Source organism: Python bivittatus, unplaced genomic scaffold (genome assembly GCF_059951505.1).
Source record: "Python bivittatus isolate LINGU-HERP-01145 unplaced genomic scaffold, Pbiv_v1 ctg000020_np1212, whole genome shotgun sequence".
Lineage (NCBI taxonomy): Eukaryota > Metazoa > Chordata > Lepidosauria > Squamata > Pythonidae > Python > Python bivittatus.
Genome location: NW_028277030.1, coordinates 210,807 through 236,627, shown reverse-complemented (window position 1 = coordinate 236,627; position 25,821 = coordinate 210,807). Strand labels below are relative to the sequence as shown.

Genomic DNA, 25,821 nt, shown 5'->3' with positions numbered 1-25,821 from the left:
AGAAGGATACTTTGCTTTGCACAAAGCATTTTCATTGCTCTTTGCCTTCCCCCACAGAAGACAAGTGGGGCAGCTGAAGTGCATCTAAACCAGAACACTTGACAGGGCATGTGCCCTTGATCTTGGTTGCCTAGAGCTATACCTAATTAGTATGGAGGTGATCAAGAAAGCCACATTGGTAGGCACTCAGTAATTTTTTTCTTAAGTAAAGTAACATTTTTTAAGTTAGAGGATAGGTAAAATTTCTTCAGTAAACCAAACTCTCCTCTTCTATTTGATCATGTTTCCTGTATAAACCAGGATCCCAACACAATGACTAACCATTTTTATGCTGAATATTGAATAAAAACAGTAGTAAAAATAACACCGAATACTTAAACTTTTTCATAAATTTCACAAATATCCCCATGTATAGAATAGAATGTTGTTATCTCCAAACGCAATAAACTGTTATACCACTTTGCTGCAAACTCCATCTCTTTTGAAAGTGTGTGTGTGTGATATAATGATATGTGTACAGAAGGGACAGAAGATATCATGATATCATGCTGACTCATTTGACTACCCTAGTGGATGCTGCTGGTTATGGAGATTCTGGATTAAAATCTCAATCGTTTATTATTTTTTCCTCTTTTATTATTGTGAATGCTTTATTACATTTGGGTTGTTTTCCTGGATGTTTTTAATAGCATTGTATTTTGTTGTAAGCTTCCAGGAGTCTGAATGATTTAGTGCAGTACAAATTTAATACAAAAAATTACTATTGCTGTGCTTCTGGTGGTGCTAAAAACATGTACTGCCCACACATCAATAAATTTGTATCAAAATATAACAGTTCTTCTGATATTTTAGTATCGTTTTCTATTTCTTCCTTTTATGATAGGTACAACATATGATTTTGATCACTGTACCTTCCTTGGAAATGAATCCAAGCCTCTGTGTGTTGAAGTGGATTCCAATAACCTCCCTCGCTTCCCCGAGTGGATTACTATTCCATTAGTGTGCATCTACATGCTGTCCACCAATATCCTCTTAGTTAATTTATTAATAGCCATGTTTGGGTATGTATCAGCTTGGAGTACTTCCTGTTTCCAAGATTTCCATTTCCATTGTCGACTTTTAAAGTCTTCCTCAAGCTGACCTCCATTGCTCTATAATTTATTTGTTTGTTTATTTTAAGTGAATAAACTAGATTAGATCACTCTAACCAGCAACAGGTTTTGCTGATATGGGAAGCATAATTTCAAATCAAGTTATTATATTCATCTTTTTGCTGCATACTAGTACTGGGACATAAATAGAACAATAAAAAGAGCAATGGAGCAATTTTAATTAGTAAAGTAGTATCAGAAGTATCAAATTTCAAAATAAATCTCACCCCATTTTAAAATACAGTAGTTACTTGCCTGACTCCTGTACTTTGTACAGAAGTACCAAATTAAAGGAGAAGATAATCAACATAAATACAAGATAAATGGATATTACAAAAGTCCTAGAAAGTTAATATAAACAGGAAAACTCACTTTTAGCTTTTTTTAGTTTTTTTAAATAAACTTTTAGAAAACCCACATTTGATATAGTAGGAAATGTGTTGTTAGTGTTGTGTTATGCAAATTAAATGTGAACTATGTGTTTATGCTAATGTAATAAAATATATGGAAGAAAGAGTTTAAATATCATACATGAGGTATTTTCTTGTTTCTATTTCCTTTTATTATTAATAAAGTAATAATATTTTATTAAACTTTTATGCTGCCCGACTCCCAACAACTCTGGGTGGCTCATAATGAAAGAAAGAAATTACAATAATATTAATAAAAGATGGCAAGCATGACAGACTAGATAGAAAGAAGCAAGGGGTCTCACTGTCCCTCACCAAAGGCCTGGGTGAAAGAACATTAAAGCAGTCATAAAAAAAAAAAAAAGAATATGGGATTAATCCCCTTGTGTGTTAATCTTTCCTTTAGATATACTGTTGGATCAGTTCAGGAGAATAATGACCAAGTATGGAAGTTCCAGCGTTACTTCTTGGTTCAAGAGTACTGCAGCCGTTTAGCTATACCATTTCCTTTTGTCATCTTTGCCTATATCTACATGGTGATGAGGAAACTTTTTAAATGCTGTTGTAAAAATGAATATAGAGAACCATCCATTTGCTGTAAGTTATTTTAACTGGATACTAAATGGTGGAAAGGGAAGCAAAATAAAGAGGTATTCATTTTATTAAAGAAAATGATTGAGATTTCTCAGATAATTGTTATATCGCTATACTTTTATTATAAGAATACCTGGGCTAACCCTCTATTCAGCTGTTATTTTTGGTCTAAGGCACTGTGAGAATTATAGTCAGGGGTCTGTCTCCTCTGCAGGATAATTGAATGGATGCCTTTTGGGACTGCACTCCCAGGATATATTTGCAGTGTTTAGTCACTCATAAGAAGGACAAAGACTGCAGATGTTGGATATTTGAATTATTTCCCAAATTTATCTCACTTTCGGTTGCTTTTAGTTGCTACCATTATCCTGCCACTAAAGCAGCATTTATGGTTTGAATCTATTGATCTACAGGATGTTAATATAACAATATTATCCTATCAGCTTTGGGTGATTCCATATAACAATTCTGCATTCTGCCGTTTTCTCTAAATGGTATGGTTTCTCTCAATGTATGGCAAGGCAGCTTACATAGCATTTATTTGCCTATAATATATTAGTGCTTACTTGGAATCAGCTCTTGATCAGGTTATCCCATTCTGGGCTTTTACACCACATATCACAAGGGTTAGGGTCTTCTGTTATATAGCCTAGAGCACCAGGAGAAGTCTCCTTTTTGTCCCTTGCTAGCTACCCAATTCAGAGGCGCAACAGTCAGTATATCTGGTATACTTTCTACGAATGAACACAGAATAATCTAAAGGAGCTGTATGGAGGATGTGTGTGTTTGTGTGTAGGTAAAGCTGTGTTAAGTGTACAATCCCTCAGACAATTAGAAGTAGTAACACCTTCCTTTTGAATAAGCATGCATACCATCATAGTGTACAGCTGAAACAAGTCTCAATTACCCTTTTAAATTATATCCCTACCATCTGTGTTTCTTTTGTCAATAAAGACTCTACTAGTGCCTTGTGGTATGGATTTTGTATTTTGAAGGTTCAAGAAATGAAGATAATGAAACTTTGGCATGGGAAGCTGTCATGAAAGAAAATTACCTCGTGAAAATTAATACCAAGCCCAGTGACTTATCCGAAGAGTATGTCAGCTTACTTTCTTTGTGTGTTTGTTTATTCAGTTTCCATTATGCTTTAAAATCCAAAGTTGAGAATATGTAATATGTTTATTGACAGATTTTAATAGTTATAAAAACTTCGTTGATTCAAATACTGTATATTGATTCGGCTTTGAAGAAAGATGGATGAACAGTTAGGGGATTTGTAGTACATGGCAATTTTTAAAGTCTCATATACCAAAATGCCATTTTAGATGTTTAAACATTTAAACATTTCAAAAAAAAATTATTATTAAAAAGTGAAATTAATTTTACTTAACATTGGAAGGAGGTTCCAATGTTAAGAAAATCATTGGAATATGAAGATGGTCATCATGCTTTTTATTCATACATTACTGCAGATGCCCCTGCTGGATTTCGGTCTGCTATATTAAAAATTGCAGTTTGTGATCTAAGAATGTAAGCATAAAAGCAAAATTAAAGAGGCCCATAACTGATCACAAATGCCTTGCATCTGAACCCTTTCTTTGTACCTGGTACAAATTCTAGTACATGGTACAATGACTCTGTGGAATGGAACTTGTTATAAAAACTGGGGAGTAAAGATTCCTGCTGAATCTTTACATCCCTGGAATTCAGGATAGCTGTAAGATATTTTTTTTAACACTGAAAATAATTATAGAAAGGAAAGGCATCCCTCTCTTGAAATGCATGATCAATCTGTATTGTCTTATACTTCTTTCATGGCATTGGAGAGTAATAACATGGTAACATTACCTATTTGTATAGGTGCATTACTACAAAAGCCAACAATCTTTTGCCTAATTGAAATGTAAAACTTCTGGGTGGTTATATGATGCACAGAAAAGTACATATGATTCACCTATGATTCCTATTAATTAATTAATTTCAATTTAGTTCCTGAAATTGTACTGGATTCCTTTTTCCATTGTACAGGTAATCCCAAGTTTAAGAATGAGTTCCATTTCCAAAGTCTGTCCTTAAGTCAAATTTGTATGTAAGCCAGAACAATATTATACAATAATATAATAATTGTATAAGTAGTATTATAAGTAGTATAAATAGTATTGTGTATAATATTGTGTAATGAACTCAAACCATTGTGTGTTTAACTCGAATCATTGCGCATTTAACTTGAATTTTGCTACAGTAGGCTCTGTTCTTAATTATGGATCATCCTTACACTGGGCATTCTTAACCCTGGGACTACCTGCATTTCATTTAGAGAAACTACCTAATTTGATGACTATGATAAATACAAAGATCTTTATTACCTCCAGTTATGCTTCTTCTGAGAAATTGTTTTGTGATCAGAATTAAAACCAGAACTACCTTCCTCACTGCTATATTTCTTTCCACAGAATGGCCCAACAATTTAGGCAACTGGATACTAAGGTATGGTTTTGGGGAGGCGGGGAGGCAAAAGCACTGTTTATGCTTGAGTTTTGAAATACCCATAAGCATTGCAAAAGTATTTCCAAGTATGCAACAATAATTTTAAAAATTAGAATATTTTTGCTTTCAGTTTTTATTCGTTCATGGATAACTGAGGCTTTGTTGCATGTTTATTGCTGAAATGCATAGTGAACTATTTTTAAAATTTAAAGTTTATATTACATTTGAATATTTTAAGATTCATTTTTACATTACTTTTTGATTTTAAAAGTCATCATTGTATAATTTGAATAAATGTTTTAAAATGTATTTTTGTTTCTCTGTATAATGAATAAATAAAAATTAAATATAGAAGTTACAGAGTTGAAAAGAAAAATAACTCAAGACAAAAACCACAAAAAAAGAAGGGGGGCAAACCTAATTGGGAATATACATAAAAGGGAGTTAGGATTCATATTCAGTATTTCGATCCAAAGTGACATTTGTGGAGACGAGGATTGCCTTATTAGAAGAATTAATATAATTACTAAATGGAGACTAAAATTGACTATGTTGATTTTTTTCAAAACTGTTTGTTGCTTCAATAATTTTTCAGCCAAAGCAAATTCCTAGCATTGGCACAACAAAAGATATGTACTGCTTTCCAGATCAAACAAACATAGCTGTTTTTTCCTGCATCAGTTTAACTGTATTAAGAAATATAGCAGGATTTATCAACAAGAATGAAAGATTTATTGATTTCCCCAGTTTCTTCAACCAGTTTCTTCTTTGTCCAAAATACTGACTAATCAGGCATTCTTGCCAAAAATTATTATACTATATATGTACCAATTTGAAAGGAATCAAATGTTTTGATTTTAAAAATATCAAATATTTTAAATTTAGTATGCCTAAACCTCCATATTCCTTTTGTTTACACTACACATCTTGCCTAATTCTAGTCTTTTTATAATACCTATAGTGTAAAAAAAATCTTTGTTATGTATGAAATATGAAGCCACAGAATTTAGAATTTTTGGAACAAAAAGCAAGATTATTGAAAGAACTGATATTCTGACAAGTAATGATAATAAAAGATGTTGCCAGACTTGAGTTTTATTTTTACTGTTTAGACAAAGGGCATTTATTTTTATTTATTTACACACACACACACACACACACACACACACTATTTGGTGCCAATCCTCTGTAATAATTATCCTAGATATCTAACTCCAGCTTGACTGATATGAATTTCATGAAGCATCTCTGTGATTCTTTATCTAAGTTAATATCTAAGCCTGCACTGCTCGTCAGTTATTTAACTCAAACTCCAATTGAGCTTTGTCTCTACTTTGATTTCTTAAAAAATATTGTCTGCATACTGATTGATACTGTTTTTCTAGTTAGAGGTTGGATGCTCTTATTTTCCTAATATTTTGTGTTAATACTTCTATAATAAGATTGAACAAATTACATGAGAGTTCACACCCTTGTTTATATATCTGTATATCTGAAAAAAATACAGAATCTGATCCATGGATGCTAGTTGTGCTGGTGATTAACTGTAGAAATGACCCAAATACCATTTCCAATAGCAATTTTTACCTTCTGTTCTGTTCAATTATTTTTAAAAATTTAAGATAGCAAAGCTAATTATATTTTGGTATATTTAGCATAATGTACAATATTCAATATTCTTTTAATTGGATATTTTAGAAATGAACCCTGATTAATCCAAATAAATATAATTATTTAAGATTTGTTAAATAATCCAAACTTGAATCTGCTTCCAGGAACCAGGAATTTTTGCTCCGGTTATATAATTGGAATAAATAGGGTACTCATTCTTTAAAAAAGAATTACAGTATTTACGTCCAAAGCCATCCATATCTGGAGCACTGCCATTTAAAAATTCATTATCTCATTATTTGTTTCATATTTCCTTATTGTTTAAGGAAATTCTTTATGCTTCTTGATTCCTTTTTCTCATTTTAGCATGTACCACTTAAATGTGCAGCCTCAATGTACTTTTGTATTTACAACATAAAAGCTTTCTTTGATTTTTTTAATCATATGTTTTACTGTACATTTTTATTTGATTTGTGTACTAACATTTCTTTTTAATTTATGATTGGTGCCTTTATAATTTACATTCATGAAAAAAATCCCTTCTTAGGTTGTTTCAGTGGGTTGTTACAATCACAATCTACTTGTATTGACTTTATAAATGGCTTATTATAGTCATTACTATTATCATCATTATTGATATAAGAGACAGAGTTATTAAAACATTTTACAAGAATCTTATTGAATCTTTGGCAAGCTCCTATTCTTTTATGCTTAATTCTTCACTTTTTGAATTCTGAAGACAGCTTATTGAAGCTAAAGCTAAATTTAGGTGCATTCAGATTTCCCAGCCAGCAAATGTTAATGAACTTGGTTGCAAACTACGGAGAGCAACTGAGGTATATAAGGTTTCAATTAATACTGCAAGCCAATCTACCCTTCCCTGGGAGCAAGTTCAGTTGAACTTTTTGGGCTTTGCCTTTGAGTAAATGCATTTGGGAGTGTATTGTTAATGGATTTGCTTAAGGAAAAACTTTTCTATGATTCAGTATAATAGTCAAGATCAGTCTTGTGCCTGAAATGTAATGTTCTAATTTCAAATTAACCTGTTACAAAATTGTTGTTATTGTTTTTTAAGCTGAATGATTTGAAGTCTCTTCTGAAAGATATCACTAACAAATTAAGATGAAAATTGCATCCAAGAGGATATGTCATCTGGTATCTACATCAATGAATAAACAATAGCTCATGGGCTAAATCTGACACTTTAGTTTTTTCTTTACAGTCGTATTTATTTTACAAGGAAATTGTAAGGTTGTCTATATTATTTGTTTCAGGACAGTCTTTCAGTATAATATAATATTAAAGATGGGAAATACTGATGTTTTCTAAACTTGGCTGTTGATTTATATTTGCTTCTGATATTTGAGTAAGCTTATAGCTATTTACATCTCATGCCTTCACAATCATCCTGGAGGTCCTTTATTGACAATGTTTCCATATCAGACATAATTCCATTGTAAATGAAAGTGCATGAGTAAAAGATGCTGAAGATACCTGCAGCACGAAGTATCTTCTGCAGCAAGCTTCTGCTCAAAAACTTGACACTATTGCTATTTTTTAAAATGGGGGGCATTATTCAGAAATAATCATTCCCTGTTAGGAAATGACATGCCTCTTACAATCTGTCCCTGTGATAGAAGTTTTGGGCTACCCTCCCCCCACACCCTAAGAAGCATTGGTGAAGTACTCTCAGCTTCTAGCCAGGGCTGCCTCCAAGTGATCAGTGGAGAAGTTAGCTGGCATAACTTCTCCTGACTATATTTGCTTTTCATGATAGAGGAAAAAAGTAAACAGAGTAACAAACAGGCTGCTCTGCAGGATCAGGCAAAACTACCCCCTGAGCAGCCAGAAACAAATGATGAATGGCAGAAAATCTCAGGAGTCTGGAGAAAGGAAGTGTAGTTTCCTGCCAAAGCTTCAGAGAAATTTTGCTAAACTGCTTTTGCAACATTTGAACTGAGGTTAATTGGCTCGGCATGAAATCCCCAAAGGATCATGCCAGTTGCTGTGGTCTTGCAGGTGGAAAGTCTCTAAGTGAAAATCCTTCTAAGTTTTGGCTAGATTAATAAAGCTTCTGCTTCTTTTCCTTTTCCACAGTAGTTGTTTGTATGAGTATAAAACACTGGCAAAAAAATTAAAATAAGCCATAGCTTTTCCTAAACATTCTCTGAATGATGGAAATTTCCCCTAGATTTTGTTACTAGATTTCTTTTGGTGTGCAGTTTATAAGCGATGAGGAGATAACTAGAAATCAGGAGTATAGCTTTTGGGGGTCAAAAGATAACTCCTAACTAGGGAGAGAGAAGCTCTACCTTTGCGCAGGACTTTGGCAAGAAGAGCTAATAAGGAAGATAATTGACATAAGTGGGAAGTAGCCTGGCTCCTCCTTGTTTTGGGTTTCTTCACCCTGAGCATTCAGTTCTTTCCCCTGGAAATGGCAGGGTCCAGTTTCTAATGGGGGAGGGGCAGTGATACATAAGTCTTGAGTCACTTAAATATTTACCCTAACTTTGCATTCTGAGGGTTAGGGTTACGGTTTTTTTAAAAAAAGAAATATATATACTTACACCAAAAGAAGTTTAAATGCCTCCCTTGTACCTGCTGAAATTTTCTTAAGAGGCAGAAATTAAATGTTGATCAATTTGAGAATTAGGGAAGTAACATTAATGAAGGTTGCTGATACTTTGTTTGTTTTAACTTCAACTGGAAAGAACAGAAAATATTAGATGAACAAATGAGGCAGAATAATGTTAATAGCAAAATGACATATAGCAGATGTTTGTGGAATGCTCTTACCTGAGAAATTAAACTGGATTCATTTTATGGCTTTTTTCAGTGCCTGGAAAACACCACTTTTAGATTCTCAGATGTTTTAAAAGCACAGAACTTAATTGTTTTTAGTTTACTATGTTATCATTCAGCTTTATGACTTGATTTTTTTCTTCTGTTTTGATTTTCAGGGCCCTGTTCCGCTTTTTTCTTATTGTTCTTTGTTAATCATAGGACACAGTGAAATATTATTAAAATACATTTCAAAATAAACAGGAACACTGCTATGTAATCCTTGAGCTCCTGAAAGCTGGGATATAAATTAATTGCTTAAAAAATGTCCACAGATACATCTAAATATGCTTCCAATGTTGTATGTCTGTACTGTAAAGAAGTTTTATCAATATGTTTCCTTACTGGTTGTAACTGTTACCATTAAATATATTTAAAAAATAATAAAGTGGATCAGAATGAATTAACCACAATTAACAACTGCTTTTTGTCATTATTATAAGTAGCTGGATTAAGACATGAAATTTTAAACCATTCTAACTAACCAGCAGTTGAAAAGAGATTTCTGATTAGTAAAATGAAAAGATCAACAATGTTTGACTTAAGAGATTTGACTTTGCAAGAAAAAGTTGGAAATGAATGTTAAACCCTTAACAGCAGAAAGATGCATGATAAGTCTCATTAGTTAGATTTACTGTATTGTCAAGAAGGTAGGAGTTAATATATAAACCCTTGGAAACTGAGTCAGTCAAAACTTTAGCTCCCATTTCCTAGTAAATTCATTAAGGTGAGGTCTCTGACAACTGTTTGAACCTCATTTTCCTGGAATGCAACACCAAAGGGCTACCGGTCCTTTTCCCAGATAAGACTGACCCTGAAATATCCATCCACTTGTTAATATTTTGAGGTACTCCCATTTCTTTCTCAGCCTCACAGTCAGCTCCAGAGATCTCTGCTACAGTGAGTTTGGGCAGTTTTACATGCAAATCTAATAAACATAAATAAATTGTTTCCATAATGGAAGATCATCTAGGCCCTATACAAGTACATCAGAAGTTTTAAAGAAGGGGGAGCAGTCTTGTGCTGATCTGCCTGCATGTCAGTGGGTTATCTAGAGCATTGAACTGAGAAAGGGAGTCCAATGCATGTAGCAAGGAGTACAAAATATAGTAAGAAGGGGTTTGGCAAATTAGTATCCAGAATAAGTGAGAATCAAGAAGGTTGGTGTGCTGTGCACTGAAGCTGGTGAATTACTAATAGGTAGGAGGGAGAAGGCAGATGTTCTTAACACCGCCTTTGCACCTGTCTTTTCTGAGGGAATACATCCTTCCTAACATGACTGAGGGAAGGGAGGGAAGGAAACACAGCTCAGAATTAATAAAAGTACAATTAGAATTCACCTTGCTACTTTAAGTGAATGTATCTCCAGGTGCAGATGAATTATACTTCAATTGTGTTGAAATTGCTGCAGAAGCGATTGGAGTACCATGTTCCTTTCTATAAATTGCCCTTTAAAAGGGATGTTTTAAGCTGGAGAAGATTCATAGTAGTGTTACCAGAATGGTAAGAAATAAAACTAAGTTCTCTGATGCATGGTTGGAGAACTAAGGGAAAAAGTCAGCTCCTCTTAACTCTCCTTGGATGTTAAAATTGGACACCAACACTTACTTAACCAGGAAAGGTGTGTGAACAAACTACTGTGACTTCTTGTTTAGTCGTTAAGTCGTGTCCGACTCTTCGTGACCCCATGAACCATATTGCGCCAGGCCTTCCTGTCCTTCACTGCCTCCCTGAGTTTGCTCAGTTTCATGCTCATTGCTTCAGTGATGCTATCTAACCATCTCATCCTCTGCCGTCCTCTTCTCCTTTTGCCTTCAATCTTTCCCAGCATCAGGGTCTTCTCCAAAGAGATCTCTCTTCGCATTAGGTGACCAAAGTATCTGAGCTTGAGCTTCATTATCGATCCTTCCAATGAGCAATCAGGGTTGATTTCCTTTAAGATTGACTGGTTTGACCTCCTAGCAGTCCAGGGGACTCTCAAGAGTCTTCTCCAGCACCACAGTTCAAAGGCATCAATTCTTCGGCGCTCAGCCTTCTTTATGGTCCAGCTCTCACAGCCATACATTACTACTGGAAAAACCATAGCTTTGACTATGCGGATCTTTGTCGGCAAGGTGACGTCTCTGCTTTTTAATATGCTATCTAGGCTTGCCATAGCTTTCCTCCCAAGGAGCAAGCGTCTTTTAATTTCATGGCTGCAGTCTCCGTCTGCGGTGATCTTGGAGCCCAAATAAATGAAGTCTGTTACTGCTTCCATTTCTACCCCTTCTATTTGCCAGGAATTGATGGGTCCAGATGCCATGATCTTCGTTTTTTTAATGTTGAGTTTCAAGCCAGCTTTCGCACTCTCCTCTTTCACCCTCATCAAGAGGCTCTTGAGTTCTTCTTCACTTTCTGCCATTAGGGTGGTATCGTCTGCATATCTGAGGTTGTTGATGATTCTCCCTGCAATCTTAATTCCGGCTTGTGATTCTTCCAGCCTGGCATTTCTCATGATGTACTCTGCATATAGGTTAAATAAGCAGGGTGACAGTATACAGCCTTGTCGTACACCTTTCCCTATTTTGAACCAATTGGTTGTTCCATGACTGGTTCTAACTGTTGCTTCTTGGCCCGCATACAGATTTCTCAGGAGACAGGTAAGGTGGTCTGGTACTCCCATCTCTTTAAGAATTTGCCACAGTTTGTTGTGATCCACACAATCAAAGGCTTTTGCATAGTCAATGAAGCAGAAGTAGATATTTTTCTGGAACTCTCGTGCTTTCTCCATGATCCAGCGAATGTTGGCGATTTGATCCCTAGTTCCTCTGCCTCTTCGAAACCCAGCTTGTACATCCGGTAGTTCTCGGTTCATGTATTGCTGAAGCCTAGCTTGTAGAATTTTGAGCATAACCTTGCTAGCATGTGAAATGAGTGCAATTGTGTGATAGTTTGAGCATTCTTTGGCATTGCCCTTCTTTGGAATTGGAACATAAACTGACCTTTTCCAATCCCGTGGCCACTGTTGCGTTTTCCAAACTTGCTGGCATATTGAGTGCAGCACTTTAACACCATCATCTTTTAGTATTTTAAATAACTCAGCTGGAATACTGTCATCTCCACTAGCTTTGTTGTTAGCAATGCTTCCTAAGGCCCACTTGACTTCACTCTCTAGGATGTCTGGCTCAAGGTCAGTGATCACACCAGCGTGGACATCAGGGACATTAAGATCTTTCTTGTATAGTTCTTCTGTGTATTCTTGCCACCGCTTCTTAATCTCTTCTGCTTCTGTTAGGTCCCTGCCTTTTTTGTCCTTTATCATGCCCAACTTTGCACTAAACGTTCCTTTCATATCTCCAATTTTCTTGTAGAGATCTCTAGTCTTCCCCATTCTATTGTTTTCCTCGATTTCTTTGCATTGTTCATTTAAGAAGGCCGCCTTATCTCTCCTTGCTATTCTCTGGAAATCTGCATTCAGTTGCTTATATCTTTCCCTTTCACCCTTGCTTTTCGCATTCCTTCTTTCCACAGCTATTTGTAAAGCCTCATCAGACAGCCATTTTGCTTTCTTGCATTTCTTTTTCTTTGGGATGGTTTTAGTTGCTGCCTCCTGTACAATGGTACGGACCTCCGTCCATAGTTCTTCAGGCACTCTGTCTACCAAATCTAATCCTCTAAATCTATTCATCACCTTCACTGTGTACTCACAAGGAATATGATCTAAGTCATACCTGAGTGGTCTAGTGCTTTTCCCTACATTCTTCAATTTAAGCCTAAATTTTGCAGTAAGAAGCTCATGATCTGAGCCACAGTCAGCTCCTGGTCTTGTTTTTGCTGTCTGTATAGAGCTTCTCCATCTTTGGCTGCAAAGTATATAATCAATCTGGTTTCGGTATTGACCATCTGGTGATGTCCATGTGTAGAGTCATCTCTTGTGTTGTTGGAAAAGAGTGTTTGCTATGACTAGCTTGTTCTCTTGACAGAACTCTATTAGCCTTTGCCCTGCTTCACTTTGTACTCCAAGCCCAAACTTGCCTGTTATTCCGATTACTCCTTGACTTCTTACTTTAGCATTCCAATCCCCTATGATGAAAAGGACATCTTTTTTTGGTGCTAGTTCTAGAAGGTGTTGTAGGTCTTCATAGAAGCGGTCAACTTCAGCTTCTTCAGCATCAGTGGTTGGGGCATAGACTTGGATGACTGTGATATTGAATGGTTTGGCTTGGATACGCACTGAGATCATTCTGTCGTTTTTGAGGTTGTACCCCATTACTGCCTTTCCCACTCTCTTATTGACTATGAGTGCAACTCCATTTCTTCTAAGAGTTTCTTGCCCACAGTAGTAGATATAATGGTCACCCGAATTAAATTCACCCATTCCCGTCCATTTCAGTTCGCTGATTCCCAAGATGTCGATGTTCAATCTTGTCATCTCATGTTTGACCACATCCAGCTTGCCTTGGTTCATAGATCTTACATTCCAGGTACCTATACAATATTGTTCTTTACAGCATCGGACCTTCTTTTCGCTTCCAGATACATCCACAGCTGAACGTCCTTTCGGCTTTGGCCCAGCCGCTTCACTCTTTCTGGAGCTACTTGGAATTGCCCTCCGCTCTTCCCCAGTAGCATATTGGACACCTTCCGACCTGAGGGGCTCATCTTCCGGCGTCATATCTTTTAGCCTTTTAACATTGTCCATGGGGTTTTCTTGGCAAGGATACTGGAGTGGGTTGCCATTTCCTTCTCCAGTGGACCACATTTTGTCAGAACTCTCTGTCATGACCTGTCCGTCTTGGGTGGCCCTGCACGGTATAGCTCATGGCTTCACTGAGTTACGCAAGCCCCTTCGCCATGACAAGGCAGTGATCCATGAAGGGGTACTGTGACTACCACCAACATATCTTACTTGTCCCTTAAGTCTTAAAATGCAGAGTAGCAATTAGAATGTTTATTTATTTATAAATCAAATTTATATCACTGCCCAACTCCTCCACAAGGAGGGACTCTGGGTGGTTCACAACCAAACAGAGCCCAAAATGTTGGGGGATGACAAAAAAGCAAAACTTTTGGGTGCCCCAATCTTGTAAAATGCCATACACCTGCCACAGTCCCATGTTCTACATACAATTTCATGAGTCACAAAAGAAGAATCCTGTTTTAATATTAAAGTTGCATTTTGCTACATATCTATTACACCAAGTGTCACTCTGAAACAATTATGTTCTTAAATGTCTCTCCACCTTTTTTTATTTTTTATTTTTTGGTTAATATCCTGAAAATGTTCCCAAAAGTTAATATTTTGTAGGATTTTTTTTAATAGACCAACATGCCTTTAGAAATAAACCAGTTTGCTCTTAAATATGTCTTTTTCTGGCTCTTTTCAGTGTGAAATCAGGAATAACCTCTCCAATGTGAATTTTCTTGCAAGTGCACCTTCAGTAATACTGAAAAATCAGAAGGTAAAGCAATGCTAGAACCAGAGGAAATAATATTTTGATTCAGAGTTTCTTATGATTTTAAGCCATATGCCTGGATTTTTGGGGGTGGGGTGGAGGGAAGTCACAAATTATCATACTGCTATTCTCTCTCACTACAAACTTTTTCCTTCCAACCAAACTGAATGCCAAAGAGGATCATTGATTCAAAAGAGAATGATTTGCAAGTTCTGTGATACTTCAGGACTAAGGATCGTTTTCATTTCTAAACTTTTTCAAGGTTTTTGATACACAATCTATCCGAACAGGAGGGATGAGATTTGAACAGGCAACAAATTCTAGCAGGGAGCTTTTCTACAATTGTGTGCTCCTACCCAAGTCTTTAATGATCAGTTCTGTGGCTCCTCCATAACTAGCCAGCCAGAAGAGAGACAGTGGGAAGCCTGGTGATTTTCCAGACATGTTTTGAACAGCAAATACAGCAGCAACTGATACTCACTTGAGACCATGACTATTTCCTTGGTTTTAACTCCCTTGAACTGAGTCTCTCCTAACAGTTTATGATTTCCCATAGCAGAAATGAACATTTAGCCCAAGAAGATTGCTGATTGTAGGTTGGAAGGGAGAACAGGAGAAGGAATTTCACTGCAGAGAGATAACTACAGCCATATAAGACCCAAATAATCAGATTTGTAACATTCACCTTCACCTTAAATCAACCTTTGGAATATCTGAATAATGATAACCAACTATGAAGAATCTCTCCTTTGTATTTTAAATTATACTATTTTTAAAGTAATCTGTTACAGATTTAGGTGTTAGGAAACTTAATATTTCTCCACAATGCAAGATAAATGTGGGACTATCTGGAGTCTCATTGGAAATCATGGAATCCAGGCTAGTGAACCTTACATTTTGTCATCCAGAAAGATACCATGACTGATGTAGTGAAAGCTTCTGAAAAATAAAATAATCAGGCAATATATAGTGAGTGTAATTGTACTTATTTGTCAAAATAAAACTAGTAAAGAAAGGACAGTGAATGCTGCCCTTTTTTCCTGCCCTTGTTGCCATCAAGGCTTTGCAATTTTTAAATTGCTCACATTTCCCTTTAAAATTGCTCTGTGATTAATTTCAGGAAGGTTTCATTTCTTCTAAGGTACCTTGCTAATTTAATCAGTCTTGTAGCTGTGGAATTTAAAGCCTATGACCAAAAATGATGGGAGTACTATAAATCTTTGCAATTTGTTACAATGTTTGCCAGGTTGTGAGTTTGCATTTTATGAATTTTATTGGCTCTCAGATCAAAATATGGTCATTTCTAGATAACTAAATGTGATGCCATTGCTTCTTCCACACTGTGGTGGTAAATGTGTTGAGATTTGACAAAAATTTACGCATTTTTAGAATTTTGTACATATATTCAAGATGTCCAGGTTTATAATGGTGAAAAATTCAATTGCATTTCTGTAGAAATTTTTGCATGCTTTTTATCATAAGCATGATTTCAGGAAAACACATCTGAGTAGTTATTGACAGGTGTTTAGATGTTTAGAAAATAAATATTAAGGACAACAGTGACTAGTACTCCTTCCAGCTGACCAGCAAGGAATACTGTAATTATTATCCAGCTGGCATCCTCCCTCTTTGCTTTACTATGTTTGTTTTTCACAATGAGCAAAAAAAAAAAGCTTTCCCCTTCTCAGTTTAAAAAGCTTAGTGACCCTGCCAATTACCATATAGACTAATCAGCAGGGAGGGAAGAGACTAAATGAGGAGGGACAAAGTGAGAATTCCCATCAGTAGGAAACTGGCTCCCTGCAGTTCCGGTATCACTGCTGCAATTCACTTTTGCAGTATTAACACTGAATTGGTACTGAACTAGAAATTAATCACCTCAGTTGCGAAAGAGTTTCCTAAGACTAACAATGTAGTAAGGATGCAGGAGCGCTGTACAATCCCAGATTGGTGCAAATACCACTTGCTTATTATCTCTTTTGCCCCTCTCAGCTTAGCTCTTTAGCTGCTCATAGCATAAGGGGGTGGGGTGGGGGTGGGGAGGCATGCCATAATCAGCCTGAAACAGCCCATAAGATCTATTCTGATCCCTCTCAGTACTGGTCAGCTGCCTTTTCCTCCAGTGTAAGGGATAGCAAAGCATAAGAGATTTTACACACTTTGTGGCTACCCTTGTAAGGAGCAAAACATGGCTTTAACATTAGTACAGGTAAGGATGTCTTAGACTCACCTCACCCTTAGGGCTGGGAACAAGATAAAAGAAACTTCATTGGAACACGGCAGGAAAATGAGCATGTTTGTACTGTGGTTAGTATAAGTGGGAAAGGTCTAGGAGTAAAAAAAATTATCTGTAAAAAAACTTTGGAAGCCTTTCTGACTGAAAAAGGAATTTCCTCCCTAAGCGTTAAGATATCTTTGTTATATAATAACACTAATGTCACCTGCTGCTGAGTTAAACCTGGGCCACATTAAAAAGAGCATCAGTCATTGTGAGAGGTATGAACTGAGTTACCTTCAATCCTCCTTGAATCTTTCTCCTTTTGCCTTATATCAGATGAAAGACTGAAGCTCTTTCCACTGTAAAACCTTATTCCTAGCTGGAATTTGGTGCTATCTTGCTAGGTATTTTGTGCTCTCAAGTGAGGAATTCTGCAGTTGGAGAATTCTAGGTTGAAAAAAGAAAAGGAACATTTCTTTTCAAAATTAAATACATTGTCAAGAATGGAATTATTAAACATTATGTAAAACATATTAAAGTGGAGCCACAGTATCACAAGACTCTTGCTTTGATATAATTATTTATTTCAGTGCCTCTTTTAAAAATATTTAATCCCATTTTCTGTACATACTGTATTTTTCCAACTATAAGACGATACTTTTTTCTAAAATCCTTATGCTAAAAATTGAAGGGCGTCTTATTCAAGGAAGTAAGCCAAGGAGAGAACCGCGTGGTTGCAAAACTGCCCATACTTTGTCTCTGCAGACAGGCTTCCTGCTATTTCTAGCCTCCAATCACGAGTGAAATAGCTTGACTCTGCATACAGGCTTCCTCCAATCACGAGCCTCCAATCACGAGTGAAACTGCCCATACTGTTTCTGCAAACAGACTTCCTCCAATCACGAGCCTTATGTAACTGACGTCAGCTGATGCTGAACAAACCAATTAGAGGAAGTCTGTTTGCAGAGCTATCGGCAGTTTCACTCGTGATTGAATGTAATCAGTTATGCAAAAGAGCATGGAAATAGAGCTGCAGAGAGACGGTTTGGACTTCCTCCCACCGAGCATATCAGGTAAATGTTAACTAATTACTAAATAAAAATGTGTTCTGCACTATCTTTAAAATATTGATTTCTTAATTTTGGGTTGGAAAAGTGGGGGTCGTCTTGTACATGGGGGCGTCTTATTGACGGAAAAATATGATATATATGCAGTAACGGTTAAACAAAATGTCATTTTGTAATAATAAACTGTGGATGCATTCACCAAGAGCCAGACTTGATTCACGGCATTCCAAGCATAAGCAGTCTGGGTAGGCCACTTGTAACTTTCCTTTGCTGACCAGGATTGCTAATTTAAGAGTATAGGGGGTATACTGTCAGTTCACCACTTTACTGCAGTGGGTTTACAGATTGCTGGGCAATGAGCCTCTTGTACTGATTCTTAAAGATGAACATATGAAATTATAGTCTATTATCATTATCATTGTTTTATCCCACATTTTAATATATAACTCAAGGCGGTGAACATACCTAATACTCTTGCCTATTTTTTTGCCCCACCCAACCCTGTGAGGTGGGTTGGGCTTAGAGAGAGTGACTGGCCCAAAGTCACCCAGCCACCTTTCATGCCCAAGGTGGGACTAGATCTCAGAGCCTCCTGCTTTCCAGACCAGCACAGTCACCACTACACCAAACTGGCTCCTTAGCTCTTTTTTTTTTTAATAAAACTTTATTATATTATATAAAAAGTACAGTTAAAATACAAAACAAAGAGCACAGCAAAGAAAGAAGATAGAACTAAAAGAAAAAAGACAAAAACTAAATTAGTGAGAATAGGTAGAAAGATGAAACAGAAAGTGACTTCCAACTATCTCCAATACAGATATAGATACAAATTTAAAAAAAATTAATCTCTTACCACTAACTAATGGAAATTCACATTATTTCTATCAACACAAACCATCTAATCATTAAACCCCACAATCAAAGCCTCATTTTTTTCCCCACACAAGCATGTAATCTAAGAAGAGTTGCCATGAGGAGACAAATTTAGAAGAGTATTATCTCTTATTAACGCTGTTAACTTTGCCATTTGAGCCAAATCCATTAATTTAATGATCCATTCTTCCACTGTAAGTATTTGTGAATCCTTCCATCTTTGTGCATATAACAGTCTTGCAGCTGTGATCATACAGTATACAAAAGCAAAGTTCCATATTTCTCCAGTCCTTTGTCCATCAAACCCAATAAGAACAGTTCTGGTTTTTTTTTGAATGCTCACTTTAAGAATCTTTTGAATAGCAATACATATCTGATCCCAAATTTTTTTAGCCTTTTCACAGGTCCACCAAAGATGATAAAAGGTTCCTTCACCCTGCAAACATTTCCAACAAACATTTGTTACACCAGCATACATGTTTGATAACTTATCAGGAGTTACGTACTAATGATACATCATTTTATAAAAATTTTCTTTTAAATTATTATTCAACATAAATTTCAAACCTTATTCCACATATTTTCCCATTATTCCAACATAATATCGTATCCGAAGTTTTTAGCCCATTTCATCATGCATTCCTTGACTTGTTCATCTTCTAAATTCATCTGTTACAACATCTTATAAATTTTAGCAATAACATGTTCATCATTTGTACAAAGTTGAATATCAGAATAAGTTGTTTAATTAGCAAATCTATAATTCTTTTTGTCCAGCTTGAAAGTTCAAACAATTGCATATGAGTAAACCAATTATATATAAAACCTTCTAACTGTTCTCTTATTTTAAAACTTGGTTCACCCTCCTCAAAATTTAACAAGTCTTTATATTTTAACCACTTCATTTCTCCCACATTTTCTCTTCTAGTAAATGCTTCCTGAGGTGATAACCACAAAGGTATATTGGGAGACAATCTTACCTTATATTTATTCCAGATCCACAGTAGGGCATTTCTAATATAGTGGTTTTTAAAATCCTTATTAGCTTTAACTTTATTATACCATAAATAAGCATGCCGCCCGAATCTTAATTCATGACCTTCAAGTTGTAATAATGTTTTATTCTCCAGGGTTATCCAATCCTTCATCCAAAGCAAACAACAAGCATCAAAATACAATTTTAAATTAGGCAGACCCAAACCTCCTCGTTCCTTGGCATCCTGTAACATTTTATATTTAATTCTCGGTTTTTTGCCTTGCCAAATGAACTTAGAAATATCTTTCTGCCACTGTTTAAATGGTAAATCTGTAGTCAAGATCAGTATAGTCTGAAAGAGAAACAACATCCTAGGCAAAACGTTCATTTTAATCACAAAGATTCTCCCCATGAGAGACAGTTGTAATTTTTCCCATCTTACCAAAACTTTTTTCACTTCATTCCAAATTTTACCATAGTTATTCAGGAACAACACACTATTTTTGGTTGACAAAATCACCCCCAAATATCTCACCTTTTTTTCAATCCTGAAGCCCATCTTACACATCAGCAGATCTTGATTAGGCAGGGTCATATTTTTAATTAATATTTTTGTTTTTTGTTTATTTACTTTAAAACCCACCAATGAGCCAAATTCCTTCAATTTCTTCATCAGATGCTCAGCAGATTCCAAAGGATCCTGTAGTATCAAAACTAAGTCATCCGCAAAAGCCCTCAGTTTAAAAACCTCTTGTCTGATCTTTAAGCCCTTTATTTGTTCGTCCCTTCTAATATCTCTATTAAAAACTTCAAGAACCAAGATAAAGAGCCAAGGCTATCTTGTCTTGTTCCTTTTTGTATGTGACATAGTTCAGTTAATTCTTCATTCACAATATTACTAGCCTTCTGAGGCATATAAATTGACTTAATTCCCTGTATAAAATGTTCTCCAAAGTCCATGCTTTCCAAAACTTTAAACATAGACATCCAGTTCAAATTGTCAAAGGCTTTCTCTGCATCCAAAAAAATAAGAGCCATCTGACATTCATTATGATATTGTAGATATTCTATAATATCCAACACAACTCTGACATTATCTTTTAATTGTCTTTTAGGCAAAAATCCACATTGGTCATGATGAATAAATTCCTGTAAGGTTTTTTTTAACCTTTCTGCCAACACTGAGGCAAATATTTTATAATCATTATTCAACAATGAAATTGGTCTGTAATTCTTAATTAAGAAAGGATCCTGTCTGTCTTTAAATAAAAGTGCAACGTTGGCTTCTTTCCATGAATCTGGCATTGCCGCACCCAGCAAAATAGAGTTCATCAATCTTTTAAAAGGTAAAAGAATCTCATCTTCAAAACACAATACAGTGGTACCACGGGTCATGAACTTAATTCGTTCCGCGACTCTGGTCGCGACCCGAATTGGTTGTGACCCGAATCAAATTTTCCCATAAGGTTCAATGTAAATACGGTTAATCAGTTCTGACCCCTACGAATTTGGTCGCCAACCGATTTTGGTCACGACCTGAATCAAATTTTCCCATAAGGTTCAATGTAAATACAGTTAATCCATTCTGAACCATATGTTTTTTTTAAAAAAAACACAAAAATATGGCACAAAGTACAGTACAGTACACTATGAAGAGAGAGAACACTAACCTTGCTTGAGGCGTGGAGGACAGGAAGGCGGGTGGGGAGGCAGTTATTGTTTGGAGGGAGAGTCCCCCTCCCTACAGGAAGCCACGACCATGTGTCACAGCAGGGAAAATGGCCGTGGATCCTGTTCGTCACCTGATACGGAGTTCGCGAACGGAAGCAAAATTTTGTGAACGGTGCTGTTCGTGACCCAAATTGGTCGTTATATTGCAGGTAATCCATCAGGTCCTGGAGCTTTTCCCAATTTAGTTCTCTTTATAGCTTCAGCTACTTCAAAAGTAGTTATAGAACTGTTCAGTAATAGTTTCTGTTACTGTGAAAGTTTATGTAAATTTGTTTATTCAAATATTCATCAACCCTTTCCAAAGAGATTTCTTGCTTTTAATATAAATTGGAAAAGAAGTTATGAAATGCTTTCTTAATCTTTTCATTATCCAAGAGTTCCACATTTCCTTCTTGAATTTTAGAGATCATTTTTTTCTCTTTCTCTTTCCTTAATTTATATGCTAACCATCTTACTGGTTTATTAGCAAATTCAAAATGTCTCTGTTGTAAGGTTCGCTGCATTCGCCGCTGAATAGACACCTCGTGAGGCACAGGCTTGGATGAAAGCTAGTTTACTCAGGCGTAATGTGTGGCGGTTACAGACAAAGTCAGGATTGGTCTGGCACAGTTTCTTACAATAGTTTTATAGGGTTCCCCCCTTACCAGCAGTTACCCTTTTGTTCCGCCCCTTGCCCTTGCCCTGGGCTACCCATCTGTCCATTGCAGTCTTCCTTCCCCTCGCCTTGATGGCAGATTCAGCTGGTTTCTGTTGTGTTGTAATCTTCCTTTGTCTGCCTTGCCCTTGCATTCCTGGAGCCTTTCTTACGGTGAATTGGAGTGGCTGTTTAAATCTGGTTTCTAATTGCCTGCTGATTGCCTCTGGATTGCTGCGCTCCTGGTGTATTGTAAGCCAGAATTGCCCAGGGTGCCTGGGGAGCCGGCTGTGCTCCAGTTTGCCGCTTCTAAATGACTCCCTGCTGCGAGTTAACGGCCTGCCCCCTGTCGGTAGCTTACCTGCATTACCTTGTTTCCTTGTCCTGATCTCCTGTTGCCTGAGGCAGTGAAACTGACCAAGGCTCTGCATTAGCAGCGTGTGCTTCCTAGGCTGAATCTGACATCTGTTTAGCATATCTTAATTTCATTTCAATTTCTTTCACCATCAACATTGAAACTTGTTGGTGTAGTAACTTAAGTTGGTAAACAATGTTATTACCAAATGGTTTTTTTCTGCAACTCCTTCTCCTTTAACTTAATCTGATCCAAAACCATTTGTAATTTTTGTTGAGATTTTTTCTTAAGATTACGATTATGTAAATAAAATTTCCCCTCATAACCGCTTTACTGGTATCCCACACTGTTTTAAAGTCTACATCTTTATCTAAATTAATCTCAAAAAAGTCCTTTAGTTTCCTCTTGCAGTCCTCCACAACCTTTTCTTTTTGCAAAATAGATTCATTCAATCTCCACCTAAAAGACCTAGAAAATTTTTTAATTATCATACTTACTGAATTATGATCAGAAAAAGTCTTTGGTAGTCCACTGTAGAAATTTTTGTTTACCAAGTCTGTTGAAACCCATATCATATCAATTCTTTAAAAAGATGTAAGTCTCTCTGAATAAAAAGTAAAATCTTTTGCCAATCCATTTTTATATCTCCATGAATCCACCAATGCCAAATTGTCCATTAAATCAAAAAAAGACTTTGGTTATTTTCCTTGCTTAATTTTAATTTGCTTTCCAGATGTTCTATCAATCAATGGTGAAGCAACTCCATTCCAATCTCCCATCAAACACCAACTTTGGTATGAGAAAGCTGACAGTTCATTCAAAAGCTGCATAAAAATTTTACTCTTATCATCATTCTGAGCATATATTCCCACAACAATCATTTTAAGTCCATATATCTTGACTTCAACTGCTACATATCTACCATGGTCATGTTAACAACAAACATGGTTTCAAATAGTTTTTAACATATAATACAAGTCCATTTATCTTCTTCAAATTAGCTGAAACAAATTCTTGTCCCAAATTCTTATTTATCAAATACTTTATATCTTTCTTCTTTATATGTGTTTCTTGTAAGCAAATTACATCATATTTCAATTTGTTCAGATAATGAAAAACTTTTTTTCTTTTCTGTGGAGCATTTGCCCCATTTATATTCCATGTAGGACACTTCAAAGCCATCTTTACGCAGATGATTCACCACAGTCTGTGGAAGTGACAGCCCTTCTCCATATGTGACAACATCCATTTGCTTAATTCCAGATGTTTCCTGTTCCAAGTTAGTTCCAAATCTAGCTAAAAATTCTTTAGCCTTAGGGATTGAAGTTAATCTGAATCTTTGTTGATGATAGGAAAAACTTATCCCTTCCAGTTTTTCCCAACGAAAGGGGATTTTATTCTTTTTCAAAACATTTGTCAAGAAGGCATATTCTTTTCTCTTCCTTAAAATCCTTACTGGATTAAAAAAATAAAACCTGAGGAGCATTATATCCACATTTTCAATATTAGGTTTAGAATCAAAATACACTTGCAAGATCAAATCCTTTGTTTTTCTCCTAGAAAACTGCACCAACACATCTCTTGGCTTGCTATGTGCAATTGCATATTTCGAATTTATACGGAAAGTTTTTTCTGTCTCATCTGACATTTTATCTTCTTCCCAGTCAATTAGTGTCGCCAAAGCATGTGTAATCATAATTGTTAAATTTTCTTCTTTAGTTTCAGGGATTCCCCTCAGTCTTAAACAAAACTCTTTATCTCTCAACTCCAGTAATGCAATTTTATCCAGCTCTTTCTCCCTTTCACTTTCCACCAAATATCATTAACTTTTTTAATCCCTTCTTCCAATTTCTTTTCCATTTTATCAATTTTTTGATCAAGCCTTTTTTCCAGTTCAGTAAACCTTAACTCAAGTGCTTGAGTAATCATTTGTGTAGTTTTTAAAGTATATTCTTCAAACATACCTTTCATTTATTTATTTATTTATCTATTTCCAGTCAAATTCACCAGACCCACACCTTGTTTGCTTTCCGGTAGTCATTCTCTCTATTTCTATCTTCTTCTTCCCCCACTTGCTTAAAAAATAAAAAGAGGAGCTATTTCTTCCTTTCAGTAATCCAGTAATCCAAATTTAATGCTTTGGCTCCCTCTTGTGGCCCAAAGTAATATTCCCCAAAGTCAAATGTAACTGGATATCCACAACTAACAACAAAAAACAAAGCGGGGGGTCAAATCAACAACCAATCATAGCTTGAGAAAATTGCCAGACCAAAACTTTCCCACAGCATCTAAAAATAGATTGTTCTCAACTACACGAGAAGTCACTTATAGAAAAATCTTCCTTTTTAAAAACAAAGGTAAGATATAGATAAAAATAGTCTCCTAAAAGTGTAGAAAAATTCCTGCAAAACATTAAAACTTTCAGATTGCATGCTCATACAGTGGTACCTCTACTTACGAACTTAATCCGTTCCATGACTCTGATTTCAAGTCAAGTTGGTCACAAGTCGAAGTAAATTTTCCCATAAGGTTCAATGTAATTACCGTTAATCCGTTCCGGCGTCCATGGACCACGTGTCAGGGGCGGAAAAACAGCCACTGACCACACGGCAGGGCGGAAAAATGGCTGTGGACCACGTGTCAGGGGTGGAAAAACAGCCGTGGACCACGTGGAACGGGCGGGAAAATGGCCACGGACCACGTGGAACGGGCGGAAAATGGCCGCGGACCACATGGAACGGGCGGAAAAATGGCCGCGGACCATGTGGAACGGGCGGAAAATGGCCGCGGACCACGTGGAACGGGTGGAAAAATGGCCGCGGACCATGTGGAACGGGTGGAAAAATGGCTGCGGACCACGTGGAATGGGCGTAAAATGGCCGCGGACCACGTGGAACGGGTGGGAAAATGGCCGCGGACCACGTGGAACGGGCGGAAAATGGCTGCAGACCACGTGGCATGGGCGGAAAAATGGCCGCGGACCACGTGCAATGGGCAGAAAATGGCTCGTAAGTTGAGGCGAGTTCATAAGTAGAGGTAAATTTTTAGGGCCGGAGCTGATTGTATCTCGAAAATTTCGTAAGTAGGGGCGTTCGTAAGTAGAGGTACCACTGTATTTCAATCCTTCAAATCTAGTAAAACACACTTTAGAAATCCCAAAAATAATGAAAAGCCAACCAGAGAAGAAATATTTCTGTAGTGGGGATAGCCTCTTTAAATTCTTTAAATAACGTACAACAAAAGTGATTTTAGAAGTGGGGTGGTCGGAAGTATTGTCCCTTTAAGAAGGTTTAGACACGGCTTAGACAAGCTGTTCCACCCGCTTCCCAGCTGATTGCTCACTGTTAAGTCGCCATCCATGATCATTCGATGAGTTGCAGCTGATCAGAAGACACAAAGTGCAATTCGATGGCTTCTCCTTGCCCAGAGAGTGCTTTG

The 25,821-nt window shown here is 36.5% G+C and overlaps 1 protein-coding gene across 2 annotated transcripts in view; it reads left to right on the top strand.

Moving 5' to 3' along the window:
* Positions 1-9,493, top strand: part of TRPM8 (transient receptor potential cation channel subfamily M member 8) — an 87,303-nt gene extending 77,810 nt beyond the window's left edge. For both annotated transcript variants that reach the window (XM_088132837.1, XM_088132834.1), the window contains exons 20-24: positions 884-1,061; positions 1,968-2,158; positions 3,151-3,250; positions 4,609-4,642; positions 7,329-9,493. In XM_088132837.1, the coding sequence (XP_087988963.1) occupies positions 884-1,061; positions 1,968-2,158; positions 3,151-3,250; positions 4,609-4,642; positions 7,329-7,379 (554 nt within the window). In that variant the 3' untranslated portion in view covers positions 7,380-9,493. The remainder of the gene's footprint in view (positions 1-883; positions 1,062-1,967; positions 2,159-3,150; positions 3,251-4,608; positions 4,643-7,328) is intronic.
* Positions 9,494-25,821: the final 16,328 nt, after the last annotated feature.